A 24,613-nucleotide genomic window follows, 5' to 3' on the forward strand; every position below is an offset into this window, starting at 1 on the left:
GGCCCAATTAAATAATCTACTCCTACCATAGACCACTAAATCTTCAGGGAAAGCTGCTCTCAAAAAATGAAACTTCTGCCAAAACACTAACATTCTACAGGCCTTTGCAGTTCACAAAACTATCCCTCTTCCATGCATATTATCTGCACACATAGCTCAGCTTTAAGATGCTAAACAAATCTATGAGTCAACTAGAAATAGTCATGCTCTCATTGTAAATATTAATACAATATTTTCTGATACTGGAAAGGAGAGTAAAAGGCATTCACTCAGACTTATGCAATTTCTCTCAGATCTCCACTCTAAAATTACTACTTCACACACACAGAGAACAGTAAAAATAAGTAACAAAGCGAAACAAACAGCAAAACAGAACCACAAATGACAACACTGAAAATACGAAGGGAAGTAAAACATCCAGTGGTTGGTTATGGGTATTTAAAATTAATGTTTAGGATCCACGCTGTGCAACTGCAACAGAGCCCTGTAGAAACAGGCAAAGTTCTCCTGGTTTCACATTGTGCGTGTCACCAATGCAAAACACCACCCTATACCGGAAACCTACTGATCGTTATACTTACCTACATGCCTCCATCTTTCATCCAGACCATATCACACAATCCATTGTCTACAGCCAAGCTTTAAGATACAACCTCATTTGCTCCAATCCCTCAGACAGAGAAAAACATCTACAGAATCTCTATCAAGCGTTCTTAAAACTACAATACCTGCCTGCTAAAGGGAAGAAACACATCGATAGAGCCAGAAGGGTACCCAGAAGTCACATACTACAGGACAGGCCCAGCAAAGAAAATAACAGAACACCACTAGCCATCACCTTCAGCCCCCAACTAAAACCTCTCCAGCGAATCAAGGAACTATAACCTATCCTGAAAGACGCTCTCTCACAGACCCTGGGAGACAGGCCAGTCCTCGCTTACAGACAGCCCCCCAACCTGAAGCAAATACTCACCAGCAACTACATACCACACAACAAAAACACTAACCCAGGAACTTATCCCTGCAACAAACCCTGTTGCCAACTGTGTCCACATATCTATTCAAGGGACACCATCAGGGGACCTAACCACTTCAGCCACACCATCAGGGGCTCGTTCACCTGCACATCTACCAAGAGAAGTTACTAGATCGCAGGCCCTGGTTCTTATGGGAGACGTCAATCACCCTAATATCTGCTGGGAGAGCAACACAGTGGTGCACAGTCAATCCAAGAAGTTTTTGGAAAGTGTAGGGGACAATTTCCTGGTGCAAGTGCTGAAGGAACGAAGTAGGGGGCAGAGCTCTTCTTGACCTGCTGCTCAAAAACCAGAAATAATTAGTAGGGAATTAGAAGCAAAAGTGGATGGGAACATGCGAGGCAGTGACCATAAGATGGCCGAGTTCAGGATCCTGACAAAAGGAAAAAAGGAGAGCAGCAGAATACGGACCCTGGATTTCAGAAAAGCAGACTTTGACTCCCTCAGGAAACTGATGGGCAGGATCCCCTGGGAGAATAACATGAGGGGGAAAGGAGTCCAGGAGATCTGACTGTATTTTAAAGAATCCTTATTGAGATTACAGGAACAAACCATCCCGATGTGTAGAAAGAATAGTAAACACGGAAGGTGACCAGCTTGGCTTAACAGCGAAATCCTTGCTGATCTTAAGCACAAAAAAGAAGCTTACAAGAAGTGGAAGCTTGGACAAATGACCAGGGAGGAGTATAAAAATATTGCTCAGGCATGCAGGAGTAAAATCAGGAAGGCCAAATCACACCTGGAGTTGCAGCTAGCAAGAGATGTTAAGAGTAACAAGAAGGGTTTCTTCAGGAATGTTAGTAACAAGAAGAAAGTCAAGGAAAGTGTGAGCCCCTTACTGAATGAGGGAGGCAACCTAGTGACAGGGGATGTGGAAAAAGCTAATGTACTCATTGCTTTTTTTGCCACTGTCTTCATGAACAAGGTCAGCTCCCAGACTACTGCACTGGGCAGCACAGCATGGGGAGGAGGTGACCAGCCCTCTGTGGAGAAAGAAGTGGTTTGGTACTATTTAGAAAAGCTGGACGAGCACAAGTCCATGGGATCGGATGTGCTGCGTCCGAGAGTGCTAAAGGAGTTGGCGGATGTGATTGCAGAGCCATTGGCCATTATCTCTGAAAACTCATGGCGATCGGGGGAGGTCCCAGACAACTGGAAAAAGGCTAATGTAGTGCTCATCTTTAGAAAAGGAGGATCGGGGGAACTACAGGCCAGTAAGCCTCACCTCAGCCCCTGGAAAAATCATGGAGCAGGTCCTCAAGGAATCAATTCTGAAGCACTTAGAGGACAGGAAAGTGATCAGGAACGGTCAGCATGGATTCACCAAGGGCAAGTCATGCCTGACTAATCTAATTGCCTTCTATGATGAGATAACTGGCTCTGTGAATGAAGGGAAAGCAGTGGACCTGTTATTCCTTGATTTTAGCAAAGCTTTTAATATGGTGTCCCACAGTATTCTTGCCAGCAAGTATGGGCTGGATGAATGGAATATAAGGTGGACAGAAAGCTGGCTAGATCATCTGGCTCAACGGGTAGTGATCAATGGCCCCATGTCTAGTTGGCAGCTTGTATCAAGCGGAGTGCCCCGAGGGTCGGTCCTGGGGCCAGTTTTGTTCAACATCTTCATTAATGATCTGGAGGATGGCGTGGACTGCATCCTCAGCAAATTTGCAGATGACACTAAACTGGGAGGAGTGGTAGATATGCTGGAGGGTAGGAATAGGATACAGAGGGAGCTCGACAAATAAGAGGATTGGCCCAAAAGAAATCTGATGAGGTTCAACAAGGACAAGTGTAGAGTCCTACACCCCACTTCCATTGGACGGAAGAATCCAATGCACCGCTACAGACTAGGGACCGAATGGCTAGGCAGCAGTTCTGCAGAAAAGGAGCTAGGAGTTACAGTGGAGGAGAAGCTGGATATGAGTCAACAGTGTGCCCTTTTTGCCAGAAAGGCCAATGGCATTTTGGGATGTATAAGTAGGGGCATTGCCAGCAGATTGAGGGACGTGATCGTTCCCCTCTATTCGACATTGGTGAACCCTCATCTGGAGTACTGTGTCCAGTTTTGGGCCCCACACTACGAGAAAGATGTGGAAAAATTGGAAAGCATCCAGCGGAGGGCAACACAAATGATAAGGGGACTGGAACACATGACTTACGAGGCTGAGGGAACTGGGATTGTTTAGTCTGCAGAAGAGAAGAATGAGGGGGGATTTGACAGCTGCTTTCAACTACCTGAAAGGGGGTTCCAAAGAGGACGGAGCTAGACCGTTCTCAGTGGTAGCAGATGATAGAAAAAGGAGTAATGGTCTCAAGTTGCAGTGGGGGAGGTTTAGGTAGAATATTAGGAAAAATTTTTTCACTAGGAAGGTTACCTAGGGAGGTGGTGGAATCTCCTTCCTTTGAGGTTTTTAAGGTCAGATTTGACATAGCCCTGATGGGATGATTTAGTTGGGGATTGGTCCTGCTTTGAGCAGGGGGTTGGACTAGATGACCTCCTGAGGTCCCTTCCAACCCTGATATTCGAAGAGTCTATGTGATATGTGCCAGCAATGCGCCTTTGCCATTTACATTGGCCAAACCGGACAGTCTCTACACAGAAGAATAAATGGACACAAATCAGATGTCAAGAATTACAATATTCAAAAACCAATCGGAGAACATTTCAATGTCTCTGGAGAAACTGCAGAACTGGAATTAATTTGCAAACTGGACACCATCAAATTAGGCCTGAATAAAGACTGGGAGCGGATGGATCACTACAAAAACTAAAAACTAATTTCCCCATGCTAATTTCCCCCTACTGTTACTCACACCTTCTTATCAACTGTTTGAAATGGGTCACCCTGATTACCGCTACAAAAGGGATTTTTCCTCCTGTTGATAATAGCCCACTTCCAGTTTAACTGAATTGTCTTGTTCGAACTGACCCCCCACTTGGTAAGGCAACGTGTGTGTGTGTGTGCGTGTGCGAGCGCGCCTACTGTATTTTCCACTCCATGCATCTGATGAAGTGGGTTTTAGCCCACGAAAGCTTATGCCCCAAAAAATTTGTTAGTCTAAGGTGCCACGAGTACTCCTCATTGTTTTTGCTGATACAAACTAATAGGGCTACCACTCTGAAACCAGTGGACTCGCTGAGTTTTTATAAGCCCTGGATCACATTAACACATGGCTTGGAGTTTGCAGACAGATCAAAGAGCTTGCAAATAAGGTCTTTATCCTACAAAACACCTAGCAGCATCCAGACCAAACCTAGTGCTGCTTGCCACTTAAGAGTCAATGGGAGTACTCTGAAGAGCCAAAACTATATCAGATAAAGATCTGGCCTTAATGGTTTCCATACCTCTCCCCAAACATAATGGAAATCACTTGTCTGGACAAGTGATTTCCATTAAGTTTTAGCAGTAGTTTGGGGAGAGCAGTCTCTCCCACTCAGCAGCAGCTACTGAACTGGGCTAGGAAGGAGAGGGGAGTGTTTCTCCCCCACCATGGCAGCCACCGAGCTGGGGCTGGGAAGGCGGGCCGTCTCTCCCTGGCAGCCACAGTTCCGGTACTGGGGAAAGTTGCCTCTTTCTCTGGCCACTGCAGCCCTGCAGGTCCCAAATTTCCCCCACCTCCTCTTCTCACCCCACTGCCCCCCCAACTATCTCCTATTTCCCCCACCTCACCCTACTGCTCCCTTCCACCAATTCCCTCCAATAGGAATACCCCCTATTCCCTCTAAGGCCACCACCTCACCTTACATGTGCGTCTTCTCCAGAATCCAGCACTTACGCCTGCACAGCTCCACTAATTAGGTGGGCGGCCGCCCAGGCGCGCACCTTAGAGGGAACTATCCGCAGACCACCTGAACAGAGCGTGTGTCCACAGACCGCAGTTTGAGAACCTCTGCTCTAGACAGCAGTGCACTTCTTCATGACAACAGTCCTAATTGTCCAACTATCAACTCTGATGGGTTAGCAAATGACCAGTAGCAATCAGGGGGCAAGCTCTGACATGGCTATGGCCACATGCGTCTCAATATTGAGGGCAACTTTCATATGGGTGTTCCACTGCACCAGCTTGAGCTCTGCACAGACTTCTAGGAAAGTGGATTTTCGCATCCTGAAGTTCTGCAGCCACTGTTTATCATCCCAGATTAACAACACTATTTTATTCCACCAGTCAGCAGAGCCCAAAAGCACTGTTCCACAAAAAAATGTAGGTGAAGTCTCTGCTTAATTTCAAACTTCCTTTTTGCAGGTGGCCTTAGTGCCCTGGTTTTGAAATCATAGCATGAATACAGATGTGCTGTTTACATTCATCACTATGAGGACTGAGAGATCGCAAGCATTTCTCCTCCACGCAGCCTGACAGTGGTTTGAACATGGTGCACCTAGCCAAGCAGTCTCCCCTCATTAGTTTGTGATTAAACTTACAAAAAACTCCCCCCCCACAGCCACCTTGATGTGAAAGAGACATACAAAACAGGTGAAAGAGGCTCCACTGTTAAATTTATTGTACATAAAGTTATCAAATGTACATAATAAAACTGCGGGGGGGGGGGATTCTGTTATCACTTCAATCTATAATTTTTGGCATTACTACTACTAACAACTAGCTCTTATATAGCATTTTTCATCCATAGATCTCAAAGCACTTTACCAGTAGTAGGTAAAATAGTAGATAAAAGACTTCAGAACACAATTGTGATTTAAGCTGTCAGTGTTGTGGGATTGTATGCAACTTCTTTTACAGGATATGCAAATGCACCTACTTGGGGTATGCAGGAACTCAGCCTTTTGAAGCTTCACCCTGAGAAGGAAATGCATTACCTATTCACAGTCTCCTCAAAGACCAAAACTGGGTAAAGGAGGGACTCACCTCTTCATGACTTTATGTGCTTGTTCTGAGCTGAAGCTGTGACGAACTTGTGACCACAGGGAAAATTCTTCTGTGGGGTTCAAAGGACTAATCACCAACCAGAGCCCTTGCTGGAGTGAGGGAGTGATCTCTGGCAAGCTTACTAGCATAACTGTTGGTTCTTTTATTATTTTTAATATGTTTTTCTTGTAATGCGTATACCTTAAGAGTAACTGTACTTGATTAGAAAGAGCTGAGGGTAACTTAACCATGACAACAACACTGTTTGCTACCTTTGAAGAGAAAAGCAAAGCAGGGGAAGGCAGGAAAACTAAAAGGAAGGATTTAGTGGCTTGTTTAATTTTTGAATTTTAACTCCAGTCCAAGAAAACCACGATGTGCACTTATTGCACCAGTTATAAATCCTTGCATCAGTTATAAATCCTTGCATTATAACAAAATACCAGTGGAGACCAGAAAAATGGAATCTTTGCTAACAGAAGGCGATGAAGACTGAATATGAAGGAAACAATCTTAAAAGTTAAAAAAAACCAAACATGTATTTCCTTTGATGTGGAAGTTTTTATGGGTGGTGACTGTGAAATGAGGCTTTTTAGAAGACTTACACCAGTTCTAGGATTTGTTTTAGATCGTCATGTTACCTTTGCCTTTTTGTTATTACACATCAGCCCGACCGTCCAGCACTTATTGCTTGGAAGGGGTGCTATCACTCGTGCACACAGACCCGCTGCGTAGCATCTACTGCCTGGTCTCTATGGGACAAGCCTGCAGAGTTACTTACTACAGCGATCATCAACCCTTCTCCGGGACGCAGAGCTAGAAACTCCTCCAGCGGTCTCCACAGCCCCCTCCCAATAGCCGCAGCAGGGCGCCGCCGCCGGGCGAAGGGAGACGCTACATTGTAACAGGGCAAAGCAACTCTCAGGTGTCCAGGCCCCGACCCAACCTGGAGAAGGGGAGTGGAAGGAAGGCAGGGCCTGCGGGCGCCTCACAGCGCGGGGGTGTTGGGCAGGCCTGGAGATGCGGACCTGAGGGCGCCTCTGCCCTGTTTTCCGGGGCACAAAGGCAGACTCCCAGGGCTGCTTTCGCCCCCAGCGACTAGAAGACGGCCCAGCCCCAAGCTAGAAGGAGAAGGAATCCTCCGCCCCGGGAGTCGCCCGAAGTCCCCGGGGGCCGGCCTCGCCCTCACCTTGAAGGGGTTGTTGAGGTCCGGGTCCGCGAAGGGGTTACTGTCAAAGTCCGACATGGCGAGGGCGGGCGCTATGATCACCGGACGGCGGCGGCTTCACTCCAGCGCCCCACAAGCTACCCCTAAACCGATGTCACAAGCAGATCCGGTCTTGATCCCGCCCCCTGCCCGAGCAGCCAGCCAGCGACCGAGATCCAAAATGGCCGCTCCGGAAGTGAGGTGTTAGGCGCGGCAATACCATCATTACGCCTGGGAAAGGGACCCTACCCGTTTGGGGGACAGAGAGGAACAGTATCGTCTCATGGAACCCAAGCCAGGATAATCCTGTCCCCTCTCAAAATGCCCGTCTTGAAACCTCGCCGCTACCCCGTTGGAAGGGGTCTCCGACCCTGCTGCCTGAACCACGAGGGGCTGGCTTCCGCTTCTCCTCCGCCTTGGATGGGGGGGGGGGTTGGCCTGTCCCATTGCCAACACAAAAACGGGGAGGGGAGGGGAGGGGAGAATAAGGAAAGTTATGAGGCAGAGTCCCACTAATTGCCTGGTTTAAGAGTCATGGGATTTTTCTCTCACTCTCCTTTTGCAAAAAGAAAAGGAGTACTTGTGGCACCTTAGAGACTATCCAATTTATTTGAGCATGAGCATCCAATGAAGTGAGCTGTAGCTCACGAAAGCTCATGCTCAAATAAATTGGTTAGTCTCTAAGGTGCCACAAGTACTCCTTTTTTTTTTTGCGAGTACAGACTAACACGGCTGTTACTCTGAAAACTCTCCTTTTGGGCTGTAGAGTCCACTTAGGTCACGTTTTCAGGCTTTTCTCTGGAAGTCAGAGCTAGAACTTTGTTACTGAAGGAGAAAGCTGAGCTGCTGTGTTAAGTACATCCTGGGCTGTTTCAGGAGTGGGAGCTTTCAGAAAAACACCAAATAGCACACAACTGGCCCTGAAATCACAAAAGTTGGCAACACTGCATAAGGGTCTTCGGCCAAACATTTTCCACCCTGCAAATACAGGAAGGGGAAGAGAGGGAGCCTCTGCCCATCTCCAAGAGATTCTCACTTTTAACCCCCTCCCCCAAAAGTAACTAAGTAATTAATTACCGAGTCTTGAGGAATTAAAAGATTAATCTTTAATTAAAGACAATGTCATGATGAAACCTGGAATTCATCCAACCAAAGTTGGCAACCCTACAATAGGGTAAGAGTAGCAGATCTGGTCCAAAGAGTAAAATAAGCTGTTAGTTATCTGAACAGGAGTTCTTCAAAATAGGTTGTCCTTATGCACACACTCATGTGCCCCAAACTTTTCAGACAGCAGTAGCCACGTGGCCTGCCTGCACCCTGATACTCCTTGTCAGAAAGGACATATAGGTAGGGCACACTACTGCCATCAGTTTCCTCTGAATTGTGGAGTCCAAGGTTGAGGGTTGGTAAGACAGATGGTAGAATATGCATATTGACAACACCTCTCAAAGAATTCCAGTTACCATATATGTAAATAACATCTGTTCAAGTCTTAGGGTATCTTCTAGATTCCCACATCCCACTGACATGCTTAGGGTAGGCTCAGATGAATACCTCTCCTAAAGGGGGATTATATTGGATCATTTTAAAGAAGTTCTGTATTAAAATCACAAATGAGTTTGATTCCCCATAGTTTAAATTCCAGGGTATTACTAATTAAGAGGTCTCTTGATTTTTGGTACTGTTTCTCTCCCTCTTTGTGTGAAACTTGCAAGCTGCTAATTGTGTTAGTACATTCTAAGACAGAGTCTGTTCTCAAAGCAATTCACAGAGAGAGAGACTCAAAGCAATACTCTAACAACAGAAACAGCACCCAGAAACTCCCCGCCCTTTTGTTGTATTAACAATTGTGATTAAAATAGAGATGGAGGATGTATGTGGATGGATGCTTGGTGTGGATAATAACTGAATGATCAGGGAGGTGCCAGCCTAAGAATCCAGTGTCCATCGGCTAAAGAAGGCGACAAGTGGAAATAACCAGAGGACCTCCCCCCGGAGGGCAGACTGGAATCCACTCAACAGCCTCAAGAATGGGAGAACCAAAGAACAAGATAACATCTAGCAGCAGGGAGCCCTCAGGAATGTGCTATCTGCTGCTTGATTCAGCAACAGCATGATGAAGCAATTCCCATAGACTGGCATAGGAAGAAATTCCTATAAAAATAGACTCTAAAAAGTGAGAACTTTGGGGTCTGATTCTGCAAACCAACTTCCAGGAGCATCAGATGAGCATCTGACAAGGCCCTGCTCCCTCCTCATGTCCACGCCACCTGGCCAGTGGCTTGGCATGAGCAACTCTAAGGCTGGTAACTATGATAACAACCTTGCAGAACCTGTGTGTGTGTGTTTGTATGAATGAATGTGTGGAATAAATATGAGATTGAATGGAATGTTATAGCTATAACTAACTGCTTACTATGATTCTTTCTGTATTCACAATAAATGTGGTATTTTGCCTTTTTCCCTTTAATAAGATCCTGCTGGTTTTTATTTTATTGGTATAATACCTCTCCCCCTTTTTCCCTGAGTTCTACTTTTATGCTATCCACTCCAGGGGCTTTTCAACGTCTGCAACCCTTCATCAACTTCTTCGACCATGCAAGGAGATTCATCAGGATAAGTCGAGCTTCTCGCATAGATGTCCTTTGCCTCTTTCACTTCCAGCTCTCAATTTGTTTTGTTCATTTTATACAGGCCCTGATGGTTCCTATTTATGAAAAGGGGAACCTTGCCGTTTGTGGAAGTTACCTTACATTTTCACTGTCACCTCCTAGCAAAATACTACTGTGAATCATCCTGAAGAGAATTGAGCCCAAGGTAGAACCTCTTTCTGGCTGATAAATAAGCTGGGTTTAGACCCAAAAGAGTTACAGTAAGTGGAGCAAATATTCAGTCTGCATGTGCAATATCAGAAAGTGGTGGAGAATGATGGTAAGGTGGTCCATCTCTTCAAGGATTTTGCTAAGGTGTTTGACAGCATATAGCACACACTACTTTAGGCAATCCTGTGGCTGATTGAAGTTGGTGAAAATGTAATAAGGCAGATACAAAATCTCTACAGAGTCAATGACTGACGGCTTCAGTGTTTGTGAGACGTGAACAGAGTAATTAATTTGACTTAAGGCTAGATAGCATGCTGCGCAGCATGCTATCACTCACTTCAATTGTTATCTTGAATGAAGTTTAAGAAAAGCTACTAATAAAAACCTACAGCAGGGTATAACTAGCAATGGATGAAAAATTAGTGACCTGTGCTTCGCTGATGATATTGACTTACAATGATCTAATTAAGAGGAGATGCAAAAATTGCTAGAAAGAGGAGTGGTTGAAGGAGAGAAGTTAGGTCTAAAGATCGCCTGAAAAGACAATTGTGGCAGATGAGGCTGGCAATATGGCAAGGATAATCATACCCAAATCTGGAGGCGGTACGATGAGCTCTCCAAATATTTGGGTAGTATGACTACAAAGGACAGTGAACATTACTTAGGGATCTGTGACACTGTACCTCAAAGCAGCACCCTGGACCCCCCATCTTTACCACTGTCATAGCATTCAAACCTCTATATTGAGGATCTATGATCTGTTTGTACCATCTGTCAGGGTGGGACATTACTTGATTCAAATCCTGTTTACTTTGTAGAACTCAGACTGCAAATTTATTTTTATTTCTTAAGTAAGCAACTGTGATCTCTACACTTGCTGTTTATAATCACTTAAGAAAAAAAATCTGTTTTATATTTTACCTAAACCAGCATGTTTTCATTCTCAGCTCAGTTTACAAAGGCTAGCTTGTGTCCTCTCCCCTTCAAGGGAGGGGCAGACTGGGTGATGAACTTGCACTGGCCAGGCTTCTGACCAGTGCAAAATGATACAGGCTGGGGAGGAATTGGGCTGGAGCTTCTCTACTGATGGTTCATGAGTGACTGGGAGATCATTCATGTAACACAGTTGGGTGTGTCCCTGCCTGTGGATGGTTCTATAAGTGCAGTACCTGCCAGATGTTTGTGGCTTAACACATCACAATGTGAGAGATGGCCCCAGGTGGTGAGATAGAGTGCTCAGCAGTCCCTCAGTTTGGGTTGCACATTGGTGACTGAGTCACAAGACTCAACTTAGAACTGGACTTACAGTTGCTGCTCTACTACCTCACAGAGCAGCAAAAGATATTCCTATGAAGTGTAAGATGAAATTGCTGTGATATCATCTGCATCTCGCTATATGCACGTAAGACATGGATACTCATGAAATAGGACATGAAGAGGCTTTGAAGTAAAGTGTGATTGGGGTGCATTAGCTATACCTTACACACAACTAGCAAAGAGGTAATCACCCCAATTTACAGCATAACCAGAGTCATTCCTGTTATCACAATAATCCGATGTCCTATAAACTTAAGTTTCTTCATGAGAGTTGGATAAGCAGAGTAAACTTGCAAATACAAGTTTTGCCAGGACTGATACTGAGATAGAGGGACCTGCAGCAAACATTCAGTGATGTGGCTGACTGGACAGGATGTAGTCTAGTGTACTCCTCAAGGCTCTGTGAAGACTGAAATTTAGAGGCACATAGGAGACATTGCTGACCACTGTGTTGTGTTTATTGTTCATTATGATGTGACTTTATGGTGCTTTACATTATGAGAAAAAAAACAAGACACTTTCTCCTTCTGATTATTCAGATGCATAATCACCTACTGGTGACTCCCAAGCAGTGGACCATGATACTGGAGGTGGGAGCTCTGAATCTAGGAAAGAAGATACTGGAGAACAGAATTACCAATAATGTCACCCGACGTACAGCCTTCTATAAGTGCATAGTGTTGGGTAAATGTGTGCATAGAGGCACAGATAGCTGCCTTACATATATTATTCCAGGGAGAATTCTGCACCAAAAAAATTAAAATTCTGCCAACACTATTTTAAAATTCTGCATTGTTTGGTCAAATATCATGCCAGTTTCAGTTATTTTGGTAATTTCAAAATATCTGTCAGCAAGTATGTCAACACTACAAACAAATATTCAGGAAATGTTTGACAAATAGATTAATACAGAACTTTGAGTAATACTTCATTTAAGCTACAATACAGAAACATTTCCTGCACCCTTCAGGAGCAGTGCAAAGGCTTGGTGAAGTCAGGGATAATGGAGGACTGGAAGGAGGGGAAAGTGATTTTTGGGAAGGAGCTTGGGAGTGAAAGTGGAGGGTTGTTGAATGTGTGTGGGAGAAGTATGGAACTTTTTTTTTTGAGGGCAAGGAATGGTTAGGGAAGTGGGGAGCTGCCCCCATACAGACTCAGGCTGACCTCTAGTTTCTCTCAGGCACATCTGCCCTTGTCCTCATTTCCCATTCAGCCATGCATATCTGCACATCCCCATGTGGTCCTGTACCCCTGCTCCTATTCAACCACTGGCTCAATGTTGTTACTCCACTAGCTCCTGTGCCCCTACCCCGAACTGACCCCCTACCTGCCACCCCCCACTAGCCCTTCTGAACCTATCTGTGTGACCCCCCCCTCTCCCCAGCAGCCCCCTTTTCCCTACTGGGTCCATCCCCCCACCTGTATCCTGTGCCTCCTCACTTGGCCCCATGGACAGAGTGCTATGAGGAAGGTAGCCTCCCTCTGCCCCTCCTTCTCTACAGCTGGCTGCTTTGGCCCATGAGCCAGCTGCACTCTTCTGGTGCCACACCAGCCTCCAGTGGGCAAAAGATGTAATTGTAGTTTCTCTTCACCTCCCTCTCAGAATCAATTATTGTGCTGGGGGGTGGGGGGAAGAAGATGACAAACACCTGCAGGAGACAATAATTCTCTGGTTGCACAGTAGCACAGCATCCCCCTAGGAGTAATAGATCCATGACTGTGAGAGTCTCCAGGGACAATAAAGCTTCTTGGGCTCTAGTGGAATGAACCTTCAACCTTGCAGGCAAATCTTTTTGCCAAGCTGAAATCCATTTTGAGAGGTGTTGGGAAGACTGTGGGTTTGCCTGTCATTCTTTCAGCTACAACCCCAAAGGCTCAGGGAAGACTGAAATTGTTTTGTTCATTGTAGATAAATGCTAGGACCAGACAGTTGAAAGTGTGAAGGGCCACTTCCATTCTAGACATATGAGGCTTGGGAAAGAAGAGGTGGATTTCTGGGACCACCTTAAAGTAAAAATTTTGAACAGTCCTGAGGCTCACTTTATCAGGGAAAAAAGAAGACTGAAATGGGGGCCTGCCCTTAGGGCTTGAATTTCTCCTACTCATCTTGAGAAAGTGATGGCCACGAGGAAGTATAACAGGGAGCATGATGCCATAGGTTTAATTGGAGGCCCCATAAAGTACTAGGTTAAGGTCCTACAGAGGAATGGGGTCCTTGATGGTTGGAAAGACTGTCACCTTCTTATGAAGGTCAGCACTGTCTGGTAAAACAACAGATTATCTATTGACAGGCAGACGTGCTGAGATTAATCTTGGGGAGAGTTCACCTGCTGTCAGAGATTAAATAGCTTCAATTCTAGCAGTGACTTCAAAAATCATTGCTATAGGCACGTCATGAGGTAGAAGTGACTTTGACTAGCCCAGTGGGAAAATGTCATCTATTTCACTAGGTAAGTCAGTGTCTGGTAGAGTCTTTCCTGCTATTCATGAAAATATCCCTGACAAGAGAAGCCTGTCTGTGGGACGCAGATGTGGTCTGTGTACAAAATTTTCCCTTTGGACTGTAACACATCTGGTATTGGGGCAGGTCTTTGGGACTTGGAAAGGCTCAGGATGTCTGCAAACCAGACCTGCCCCAGCAAGGCTGAGCTATCAATATCTTCTGGCAGAGTCCTGCCTGACCCTGGGAATTAGTGGAATAGGAGGGAAGGCATAACAGAGATCCCTTCTCCCTGGGATCAAAAAAGCATCAGAAATGTAATCTGGACTCAAACCTCCCAGGTGCCAAAAAAAAAATAAAATAAAAAATCTTATGCTGCATTGTAAAAGAGATCAATATAGGGATAGCCCCATTGCATGAAGATGTGCTAAATAATGGGGTTCCTGATCTCCCATTCAGGATTCAATGAGAAGTGTCTACTCAGACTATCTTCTAGGGAGATCTATAGAGCAGGGAGATGGACAGCTGAGTGAACTAGCTGGTTTAATAAAACAGTTCCACAATCTGTTTCTTGCCACAGCAGGAAGGTTCTTACTCGTTGATCTAGAACATAGTGCTCTTATTGTCCATTGTTATTGGCATATGCTGACCCGATATCACTGAAAGAGCCTCAGAGGCTCTCCTGCCAGCCGTGAACTCTAGGAGGTGGATGTGCATCCTAGATTCTAGGTGTATCCATCAGCCTTGTACTCTGAGATTGCCCATATGTTCTCCCCCTTCCATGAGAGTGCCATCTATCAATATTGTGACAGTGCAAAGGGAACACCCCTGCAAGCTTTCTTTGGGTCTTTCCTCCATAACAGAGGAGAGAGGACTAAACAGAAATGGTAAGATTCATTTCCAAGGATGCTTGCCAAGAGCATACAGTGACCTCAAGCAGGCCTGCATGCACTGATTTTTCTCCTGCATGCCAGACTGAAGAGGTGGAAGCTACCCTATGCCTGGGCAAGGCAAGTCCTTGCTGTGGTGGTAGTTTAAGACTGTATTTGGGAGATGAATGATGAAAGATGCTTAAACCTGTCCCTTGGTATGCATGCCATAGAGATTGTGAAGTCTAAGAGTCCCAATGAATTTTAGTCTCTGTACTAACAGTAGCATGGACTTCTGGGTGTTGTCTTTCAGTCCCAAGCTCACCTATATGTTACTATTGTTCAAGACAGGTGAGGACTATTAAAATAAGTGAGCCTGTGTAGGGCAAAGGCTTTGTTGATTGCCCCATCCACCTATGAAGTATGGATGGCCTTGTCCCATCAGTTGGGCTGCTGGAAGAGGGAAATAAAGATAGCGGACAAAGATTTTTCATCTTTGCTCTTTGAACTCTTACAGGACCTGGAACTAAAACAAAAAGCAGAGATTGCTAGGGTCAACCTAGTTTCAGCCCTGAAAAGACATTCAATGTTGACAGATTATGGTTCCAAAAGGTGATAAATGTAGTAGACTGAACTCCGTGCATGTGGGGCACCTGCTTTAACCTGTAAAATAACTAATTTCTTTTACCCGGTTAATAAATCCTCAATTAGTTTACTATAGGACTGGCTATGAGCATTGTCTTTGGTGTGAGATCCAAGGCACAAATTGAGCTGCGTAAGTGATTTGTCTCTTGGGACTGGGCACCACCTGAATATTTGTGATTTTTGGTGTAAGTCACAATCACTAAGTCCAGCTTGCCTAGGTGGCAAGCTAGACTGGAGAGGCTAAGGGGACTGTGTGTGACTCCATTGTAAGACTGTTACTGGGCTGCTGAAAAGCCCCCATCCCTTCCGATGCCAAATACTGCAGGAAGAGGGGAACCATCCTCGCCCTGTTGCTCACATGAGGCAAGGAGGGAATGGAGTGCCCCTGAGCTGCTGGGCTCTTCAGCTCCTTCATCCTCACCTGAGGATGGCTTTTGGTTGCTGTGGGGAAGGGGACGGGGGGGAAGTTCTGCCTGCAGCAGCTGTGATTGGTTATTCTGCCCCAGGAGGTGGCCAAGTAGGACAGACAAGAGGGCTCAACTTTGTAGCAGGCTTGAGCTTCTCACATGACCAGACTGGTTGCAGACCCAGCCAAAATCCTGTCATAATTCGCACCAAAACCCCCCCACTAGATCTAGTGACAATGAGGAGGATGAGTTTGTCTAAGTTTTCAAAATAGATTTCAATTCTTAGTAGGGCTGTCAAGCAAGATATTAACTGATCACACTGTTAAATGGTATTCCATTTAACTATTTTTAGATATTTTCTACATTTTCAAAAATTGATTTCAGTTACAACTAGGGCTGTCAATTAACTGCCATTAATGCATGCAATTAATACACAGCACAACATATTAAAAAATTAACATGCATTAATTGCAGATCCTCTGGGTGGGAGGGTAGCATGAGCAGCCCCAGAGAACCTGTCAGGCGCAGTAACGCAAGCTGCCACTGGAGGGTGGGAAGAGGAGAGGCTAGAGCAGAGGTGGGCAAACTACAGCCTGCAGGCCACACCCAGCCTACAGGACTGTCCTGCCCAGCCTTTGAGCTCCCGTCCCGTCCCCTGCTGTTCCCCTCCTGCACAGCCTCAGCTCGCCGTGCCACCAGCGCTCTGGGCAACGTAGCTGGCTCCGGCCAGGCGGCTGCAAGCTCCTGCCACTCTGATGGGCATGGCAAGGGCGTTAGAAGATTGGATAAGGGGGAAGAGGGTCCTGGGGGGCAGTCAGGGGACAAGGAGCACTTGGATGGGGTGGAGGTTCTGGGAGGCAGTCAGGGGATGGGGAATGGGAGTCCTGGGGGGGTGGATAGGGGTTGGGGGTAGTTGGAAGTGGGAGGGGGCAGAGGCCAGGCTGTTTGGGGAGGTACAGCCTTTCCTACCCAGCCCTCCATACAGTTTTGCAACCCCAATGTGGCCCCCCCAAAAAAAGTTTTCCCACCCCTGGGCTGGAGAAAGATGTGGTTCTCATCCTAGCTCCAGCTGAGAAGTAGAGATCTTCACCCAAGGTGTTCATATTTTTTTTTTAAGTAAAAACAGGACTACCAGAAGCTTGCCAGACCTCTGCTTTCCACCCTGAGGGCTTACCAAAGCCACCCTCCAAATGCCTCCCTGGGAAGGGGCTGACCCTCCACCTGATTTGCTGCTTGGTTTGTACTGAGCAGGCTCACAGACTGAGCATGCTCAGTAACACCGCTGAAGCCCGTTGCCCTCACTCCACCCCATCCACCACCAGTCAGGCCCCAAGTCCTGTGCCACCAAAAGCTGGGGCTGATCCCTCCCCTGCCCCCCGAAGTGCTGTGTCTCCCCTGGCTGAGGCTGATTCCACCCACCCACCCCCAGCTCTGCACTGCCCAGGGGTCAGCTCTGAAGCCAGCACTGCCCACCAACAGCAAATTTCTCACTTTCCTGCTGGTGGATGGGGCAGTGCTGCCTTCAGGTGACCCCTGGGCAGCAGCCACCTCTCTCTGCTCTGCCTTACAGCTGGAACAAATGCCCAGTTTTGGCAAGAGTAGGGATGGCCGGGACAGAGCTGAAGAAAGGGACTGTCCTGGTCAAAATGGGAAGTATTACCCCAGCCAGCCCAGGCCCTATTTTTCCCAGCTGGCTCCTCAATCAGGGGACCAACTCCCGTGTTGTGCCCCATTGCTCCTAGCTGGCTGCTTGCTCTGGTGGTACCCCATCGAGAACATGTGTGAGGTGAATTGAAAAATATTTGTATTTTCACTGTAAAAATAAGAGTAATAAATAGAGTGAGCACTGTACACTGTATTCTTTGTTGTAATTGGAATATATTTGAAAACATAGAAAACATCCAAAAATATTTTAACAAATTTCAGTTATTCTGTTGTAACAGTGCAATTAAAACTGATTTTTAGATCGTTGCATGAGTTAACTGCAATTAAATCGACAGCCTTAATTCTTATGCTCCAATCCTGCAAACACTTATGCATATGACTAACTTTACTGGGACTACTCACAGTAGTAAAATTAAACACATATGTAAAATACCAAACCACTAGCCTTGGAGTGTAAAGTCATGTAAAGTGGTAGTGTAATGTTTCCCCCAGTATTGGCCCAACAGTGTGCCTCAGCTGTCACTTGGGAAGGACCATATCTAGAAGTAAACAGTTCTTTTACATGCTCATTGGGCTCCCTGATAAGATGGCCAAAAAGGATGTCAGTGGTGTGTGTCAGGGAGGAGTGGTCAGGGACATTAAAAGCTGTCTGGTTGGGGAGGGGAGTGACAGGACCAGCATGGGGCTGGATTTAAATGACTACCTGAAATTTGAGCTCTGAGGTGGACAGCAAAAGCAAGTTACCTCCATTATGCCCCAACCCTCCCAGGAAAGCAGAGCACAGGGTTGCAGAGATTCATCCTCCCTGCCCCACAGCAAAAAAGGAAACTCACTAAGAAGAAAGAAAAGGAGTACTTGTGGCACCTTAGAGACTAACCAATTTATTTGAGCATGAGCTTTCGTGAGCTACAGCTCACTTCATCAGATGCATACCGTGGAAACAGTTATTTGAGTTTATTTGAGCTCATGCTCAAATAAATTGGTTAGTCTCTAAGGTGCCACAAGTACTCCTTTTCTTTTTGCGAATACAGACTAACACGGCTGTTACTCTGAAACCTGTCACTAAGAAGAGTTGCAGGCTCAGAACATGGAGAGGCTTCTGACTCCAAGTGAAGACATGGCAGCCAAAACAGGAATGCCTGGGCTGGCAGAACAAAAAACCAACTGTCCAACAACGCAGACATCTGGGAATTGATTGGAGTTTAACGCCATGAGAAGTTACCTGATGTCCAAGACTCTAGCAGTAAAGGATTTAACTTGTGTGGAAGATTGAGTCACTGCACTAGAAATGACCTAGGAGAAACAAATGAAAGAGCTGCAGAGCCACTTAGGACTGCTGCTGGAGCAGAGAGAGATGCAGCTGAAATTAGATGGTATAGAAAATAGAGCAAGGAGAAATGGTAGAATTAAGAATTTGCTGAAAAAATGCTGATGGGGGAAGCCTTGTGGTATATATAAAAAAACCTTTATATGGAGAATTGTTCATCTGAGAAGACAAACCTGGGGGGTGGTGCGGAAAGCAGCACTCAGAGCAGCAGAGAACAGATGGGATTCCCATTTAAATTCTCATTAAGGTTCCAAATTATACAGTAACACTTTAAACAGAAAGATACACTCCAGTCACTTGAAATAGAAATACAAGTTTGACATACAAGATGATTCTTCAGAGGTAAATAAATAAGTTGAGTCTTGGTGGATAATGAAACCAAGTAAAGGATGGTATGACAGTCTTGCAAATGCAACTTTGAGAACCATATTGTATTTCATTTATGTATCACTGTGGGCAAGGTATTTTATGTAATTACAGTGGGAGGGTTATCACAGCTCCTCCAGGAGCCAAGAACAGCGAGGGAATGATTAAAACAAATCACTCAGGTCCTAAACACCTCCAGAGATACCACTTCCTGGGGAGACTTGTGTATGCTGGTTTTCCAGAAACCAAACAGAGAAACAAAGGGCATTCAATATAAGAAGGCTGGATTTAAACAGACTTGGAGCTCTTTTGGATCCAGCAAATAGACAGGACCTTCTGTCCGGGGGCGGGGGTGCGCAACCCTTGCGGAGACTTTGGCCTATTGGGATCTCAAAACTATGTTTGTCCTGGTAAGCTTTTCAATTAAAAAAAAAATCAGTTTCTATATGCATGCTAATGTTTTCTCTAATGCTTTTAGCTTAAGGAAGAAGGTGGTAGTGCTTGCTTTGGAAGAATAAAAGGTGCTGTGTGGTAACTTGTAATTGCTGCCAATACACTGTTGAAAGCAAAGGACAGGCACTGGCTTGATGGGAACATCACAATGTAAGGCAGGGATCTGGGCAGCCTTAAAATCCCCTGGTCAGAAGGGAGTACGACAAAGGTCACCTATCTCTGGGCAGGGACAACTGGAGACCTGAGACCTGACTGGGAACTCCTGGAGTGGAGCACAGAGGGGTATTGGGGGAGATTTTCAGGGCAACTGCACCTGAACTCTAGCATGGGGTAGGAAAACTAGAGAAGCAACTGGCAGTGGCAGAAGTGAAGCTAAACAGAAGTCTGATATCTGAAGAGTAACCTGAAGATTAACCAGAAGGGATTTCTTGGGAGTCAAGAATGATGAGTCACTAGATCTGTGTTGTAGAGAAAACAGTATGAAGTTCAGTTTAACTGGGATAGGTTTAACTCTGATCGCTGTGGGTTTAGGGTGTTTTTTTTTATAAAAAAAACAAATTAGAAAGAGAGGGGCTTTTAGGGATTCTATGTAAGTCATCCCATGTAACTCAAAATGATCTATCCCTAAGGGTGAGGTCCTATAGATGGAGAGTGTACCTCCCTTGAAATCTAAGTGTTCATAGAAGAATTACAAGGGTTTAAGGTTCAGCAAAGCAGAGAGTTATTTGGGGACTGATTTAGATGTTATTTAAATCAAGGGATATGCAGGAGAGGGGAGGATCTAGGGAATTGGTTCAGGAAATAACTCTGAAAGCTTACAAACAAACTCAGGACATATTCAGGCACACAAGTGAGACATTTGCCACAGAATGGTTCATGCCAAACAGCCAAAGAACCACATTACATTAGCCTATGAAACACTTGAAAGTAAATAGTTATCAATAATGCTTCCCTTTAAAGTAACGTTTGAACCTCAAGCAGTCTGTAAAGGTTTGGACTCACTCCTGCTGGTAGTAGTCGGGAATTAGCTCATCCAGCCACCAGAGCTCCCTCTGCAGGCCAGTGATCCACCTTACCGCTGGCCCCTGTGTCCCTCCCAGGACCCAGAGCCCTTTCCCTGGGGTGCTGCCCCCCTGGTAATACTCCCCACACACACACACTCAGGTTCTGGGTCTCGCCACCCAGGGAACCCCCATTCTCTAACCCCACCTCACCTCAGTCTGGGCGACTGCTAGTCCCCACTTAGCCCCTTGTATCACCACTTATCACAGGCAAAGGGTTTTGGACCTGCTGCCTCTGCCTACCCGTGGGCTGCCCCTCTGCAACGCTACACCTATTCGGCCTGTAGTCAAGCCTGCAGCCTTAGACTTTCCAGGCCAGAGCGCCCTGCTCCAATCTAGGTGTCCTGCTTGGCACCTTACAGCCAGGCCCTTCTCCCTCTACAGGAGAAGAGAGACTGAGTGGGCTCCTGGCTCACAGCTTCTTATGGGGCTAGCTGGGCCTGATTGAGCTGGCCAGAGCTGCGGCTGCTCCCTTAATCAGCCTGGGCTTTTTCCCCACAGCCCCAGCCCTCTGCTAGGGCTAGCCTCAGCCCTGTCAGGGCCGGAGCGAGTAACCACTCTGCTACAGGGTTAAATGTCATTAAAAGAAAAGCCCTGGCAGAACTAGATAACACACTTCTATTTTACAATTAAGAAGGGCAAATTGTGGGCATGAATTGGAATTGGTTCCAGCAGTCAGTTTGTTTCAGCCAAAGAGGAGTTGGCATACATTTGCTAAACATGTACCTTTTCACATTAAAGATCAATTTAAGGATAAAGATACAGTTTAAAGGGTACAGTTGCTAAGTTTAATACCGAGCTTAGTGTATGCTCCCAATCAAAAGCAAAAAATTTAAGGATGTTTTTAATATTGCAACATCATGGGGAAGGGGAAAATTGATACTTGGAAGGCAACTGATTGTACACGCCTTCCTCCCACCCCTAGGGAATGATCTGATAGACAAGGTTGATAAGTAAACAGTGCAGCATTAAACTTTCTATACCAGCAGTTCAGTTTCTAGAACGCTAGAGAAAATTGCGCCCAGGGGACAAGTGAATACAGTGTAGTCACACATTTATATGTTACAAGATATTTAGTGTTTGTTTTTAAAGCCTTAAAGTAGGCAAGATTTACAGAAATTGGTCCCATTACATAATCTCATCGTGCCCCATTGAAAGTAATATTTGGTATTGAGATGGGTCCTAAAGATCACTTTTTTGAAAGATTTCAGAACAGCTGTGTTAGTCTGTATTTGCAAAAAGAAAAGGAGTACTTGTGGCACCTTAGAGACTAACCAATTTATTTGAGCATAAGCTTTCGTGAGCTACAGCTCACTTCATCGGATGCATACTGTGGAAAATACAGAAGACGTTTTTAATACACACATCATGAAAAAATGGGGGATTATCACTACAAAAGGTTCTCTCTCCCCCCACCCCACTCTCCTGCTGGTAATAGCTTATGTAAAGTGATCACTCTCCTTACAATGTGTATGATAATCAAGGTGGGCCATTTCCAGCACAAATCCAGGGTTTAACAAGAACATCTGGGGGGGTGGGGGTAGGAAAAAACAAGGGGAAATAGGTTACCTTGCATAATGACTTAGCCACTCCCAGTCTCTATTTAAGCCTAAATTAATAGTATCCAATTTGCAAATGAATTCCAATTCAGCAGTTTCTCGCTGGAGTCTGGATTTGAAGTTCTTTTGTTGTAATATCGCAACTTTCATGTCTGTAATCAAGTGACCAGAGAGATTGAAGTGTTCTCTGACTGGTTTATGAACGTTCTAATTCTTGACATCTGATTTGTGTCCATTTATTCTTTTACGTAGAGACTGTCCAGTTTGACCAATGTACATGGCAGAGGGGCATTGCTGGCACATGATGGCATATATCACATTGGTGGATGTGCAGGTGAACGAGCCTCTGATAGTGTGGCTGATGTTATTAGGCCCTGTGATGGTGTCCCCTGAATAGATATGTGGGCACAGTTGGCAACGGGCTTTGTTGCAAGTCTAGGTTCCTGGGTTAGTGGTTCTGTTGTGTGGTATGTGGTTGCTGGTGAGTATTTGCTTCAGGTTGGGGGGCTGTCTGTAGGCAAGGACTGGCCTGTCTCCCAAGATTTGTGAGAGTGTTGGGTCATCCTTCGGGATAGGTTGTAGATCCTTAATAATGTGTTGGAGGGGTTTTAGTTGGGGGCTGAAGGTGATGGCTAGTGGCGTTCTGTTATTTTCTTTGTTAGGCCTGTCCTGTAGTAGGTGACTTCTGGGAACTCTTCTGGCTCTATCAATCTGTTTCTTCACTTCCCGCAGGTGGGTATTGTAGTTGTAAGAATGCTTGATAGAGATCTTGTAGGTGTTTGTCTCTGTCTGAGGGGTTGGAGCAAATGCGGTTGTATCGCAGAGCTTGGCTGTAGACGATGGATCGTGTGGTGTGGTCAGGGTAAAAGCTGGAGGCATGTAGGTAGGAATAGCGGTCAGTAGGTTTCCGGTATAGGGTGGTTTTTATGTGACCATCGTTTATTAGCACTGTAGTGTCCAGGAAGTGGATCTCTTGTGTGGACTGGACCAGGCTGAGGTTGATGGTGGGATGGAAATGGTTGAAATCATGGTGGAATTCCTCAAGAGCTTCTTTTCCATGGTCCAGATGATGAAGATGTCATCAATGTAACACAAGTAGAGTAGGGGCGTTAGAACAACGCTTCCTCAGCTCTTGTCCCCTAAGTCAGCTATAAAAATGTTGGCATACTGTGGGGCCATGCGGGTACCCATAGCAGTGCTGCTGATTTGAAGGTATACATTGTCCCCAAATGTGAAATAGTTATTTAGATAAGCTATTACCAACAGGAAAGTGGGTTTGTGGGGGTGGTGGTGGGGGAAACCTGGATTTGTGCTGGAAATGGCCCACCTTGATTATCATACACATTGTAAGGAGAGTGATCACTTTACATAACCTATTACCAGCAGGAGAGTGGGGTGGGGGGAGAGAAAACCTTTTGTAGCGATAATCACCCATTTTTTCATGGTTTGTGTGTATAAAAACGCCTTCTGTATTTTCCACAGTATGCATCCGATGAAGTGAGCTGTAGCTCACGAAAGCTCATGCTCAAATAAATTGGTTAGTCTCTAAGGTGCCACAAGTACTCCTTTTCTTTTTGAAAGAGGAATTGTTTGCTTTTCCAGGATAACTATCAGGCTATGCCTATACTGGCACTTTCGTCACTAAAACTTCTGTCGCTCAGGGGTGTGAAAAAAAAAAACAAAACACCCCCTGAACAAAAGTGCTGGTGTGACCTGGTGTGGCAGTGTAGACATAGCCTGAGTTATAGCAAGTTAACAAGGAACTGTTAAATACTCTGAGACAAAATAAAGATAACTGCCGCTGATAGAAGACCTAAAGCAGGGTCAATTAATAATCAGAGCTTCATTTAAGAATAATAGCTCAAATTGAAACTAGAAAAGGCAATAAGTTTAGATGCATGAACAGCTTCAAAAAAGTATAGCCACCAATATTAGGAGGAAAAATGGAATTTGACAGATACAACTGAAAAAGCCCTTAAGTATACAAAGCTGATGTTTTATGAAAAAGGAAATAAGTGATAAGTTATTGGCTCAAAAGGATTCAAAAGCAGTATATTCCACCAATTAAAAATCAGCAAGATAGCATTGTGGTGTGTAACTACTTATTATAAAAAAGTCTCTGTACTTCAAATACTCCAAGATCTGATGCTATTCAAAAATATCAGAATAGCAGGCTTATTAAAGATACATGAAATCAACTACATTAATAGAAGAAATATTAGACAGTAACAAGTATGGAGAATGACTTTCCAGATGAACTTTGAGGTATTTAAGAATATATTAGTAGGGCCTTTGAGAGATACCACTAATCATACGCCATTCTGTTAGTTCCTGGGAGACCCTCCCCTACGGGGAAAAAAAAAAAACAAAAAAACAAACTTTTGTTCTCACTAAATTTGAGACCCCTTATCCTTAGGCTGTTCCTACTGGCCCATGCCACTGCATAATCATGATATAGAGTTTTTCACAAGACCACCAGCTAACACACTCAGTTTATATAAACTCAGATAGAATGGGATTAATTAAGCATAGACAATTGTCATAATTTGTCCAGTTCTTTGAATCATTC

General features: G+C 45.2%; 1 protein-coding gene across 4 annotated transcripts in view; it reads right to left on the reverse strand.

The window, feature by feature from the left end:
- Positions 1 to 24,613, reverse strand: part of SCAMP1 (secretory carrier membrane protein 1) — a 131,155-nt gene that overhangs the window by 74,973 nt on the left and 31,569 nt on the right. For 2 of the 4 annotated variants that reach the window (XM_077817001.1, XM_077817000.1), the window contains exon 1: positions 7,096 to 7,250. The exons of 1 other annotated variant lie outside the window; for it this stretch is intronic. In XM_077817001.1, coding sequence (XP_077673127.1) covers positions 7,096 to 7,152 — 57 coding nt within the window. In that variant the 5' untranslated portion in view covers positions 7,153 to 7,250. Of the gene's footprint in view, positions 1 to 5,906; positions 5,945 to 7,095; positions 7,251 to 24,613 lie in introns of those variants that run through there. One more of the 4 variants, XM_077817004.1, reaches the window with a different exon arrangement.

The sequence above is a fragment of the Eretmochelys imbricata genome, chromosome 5 (genome assembly GCF_965152235.1).
Source record: "Eretmochelys imbricata isolate rEreImb1 chromosome 5, rEreImb1.hap1, whole genome shotgun sequence".
NCBI lineage: Eukaryota > Metazoa > Chordata > Testudines > Cheloniidae > Eretmochelys > Eretmochelys imbricata.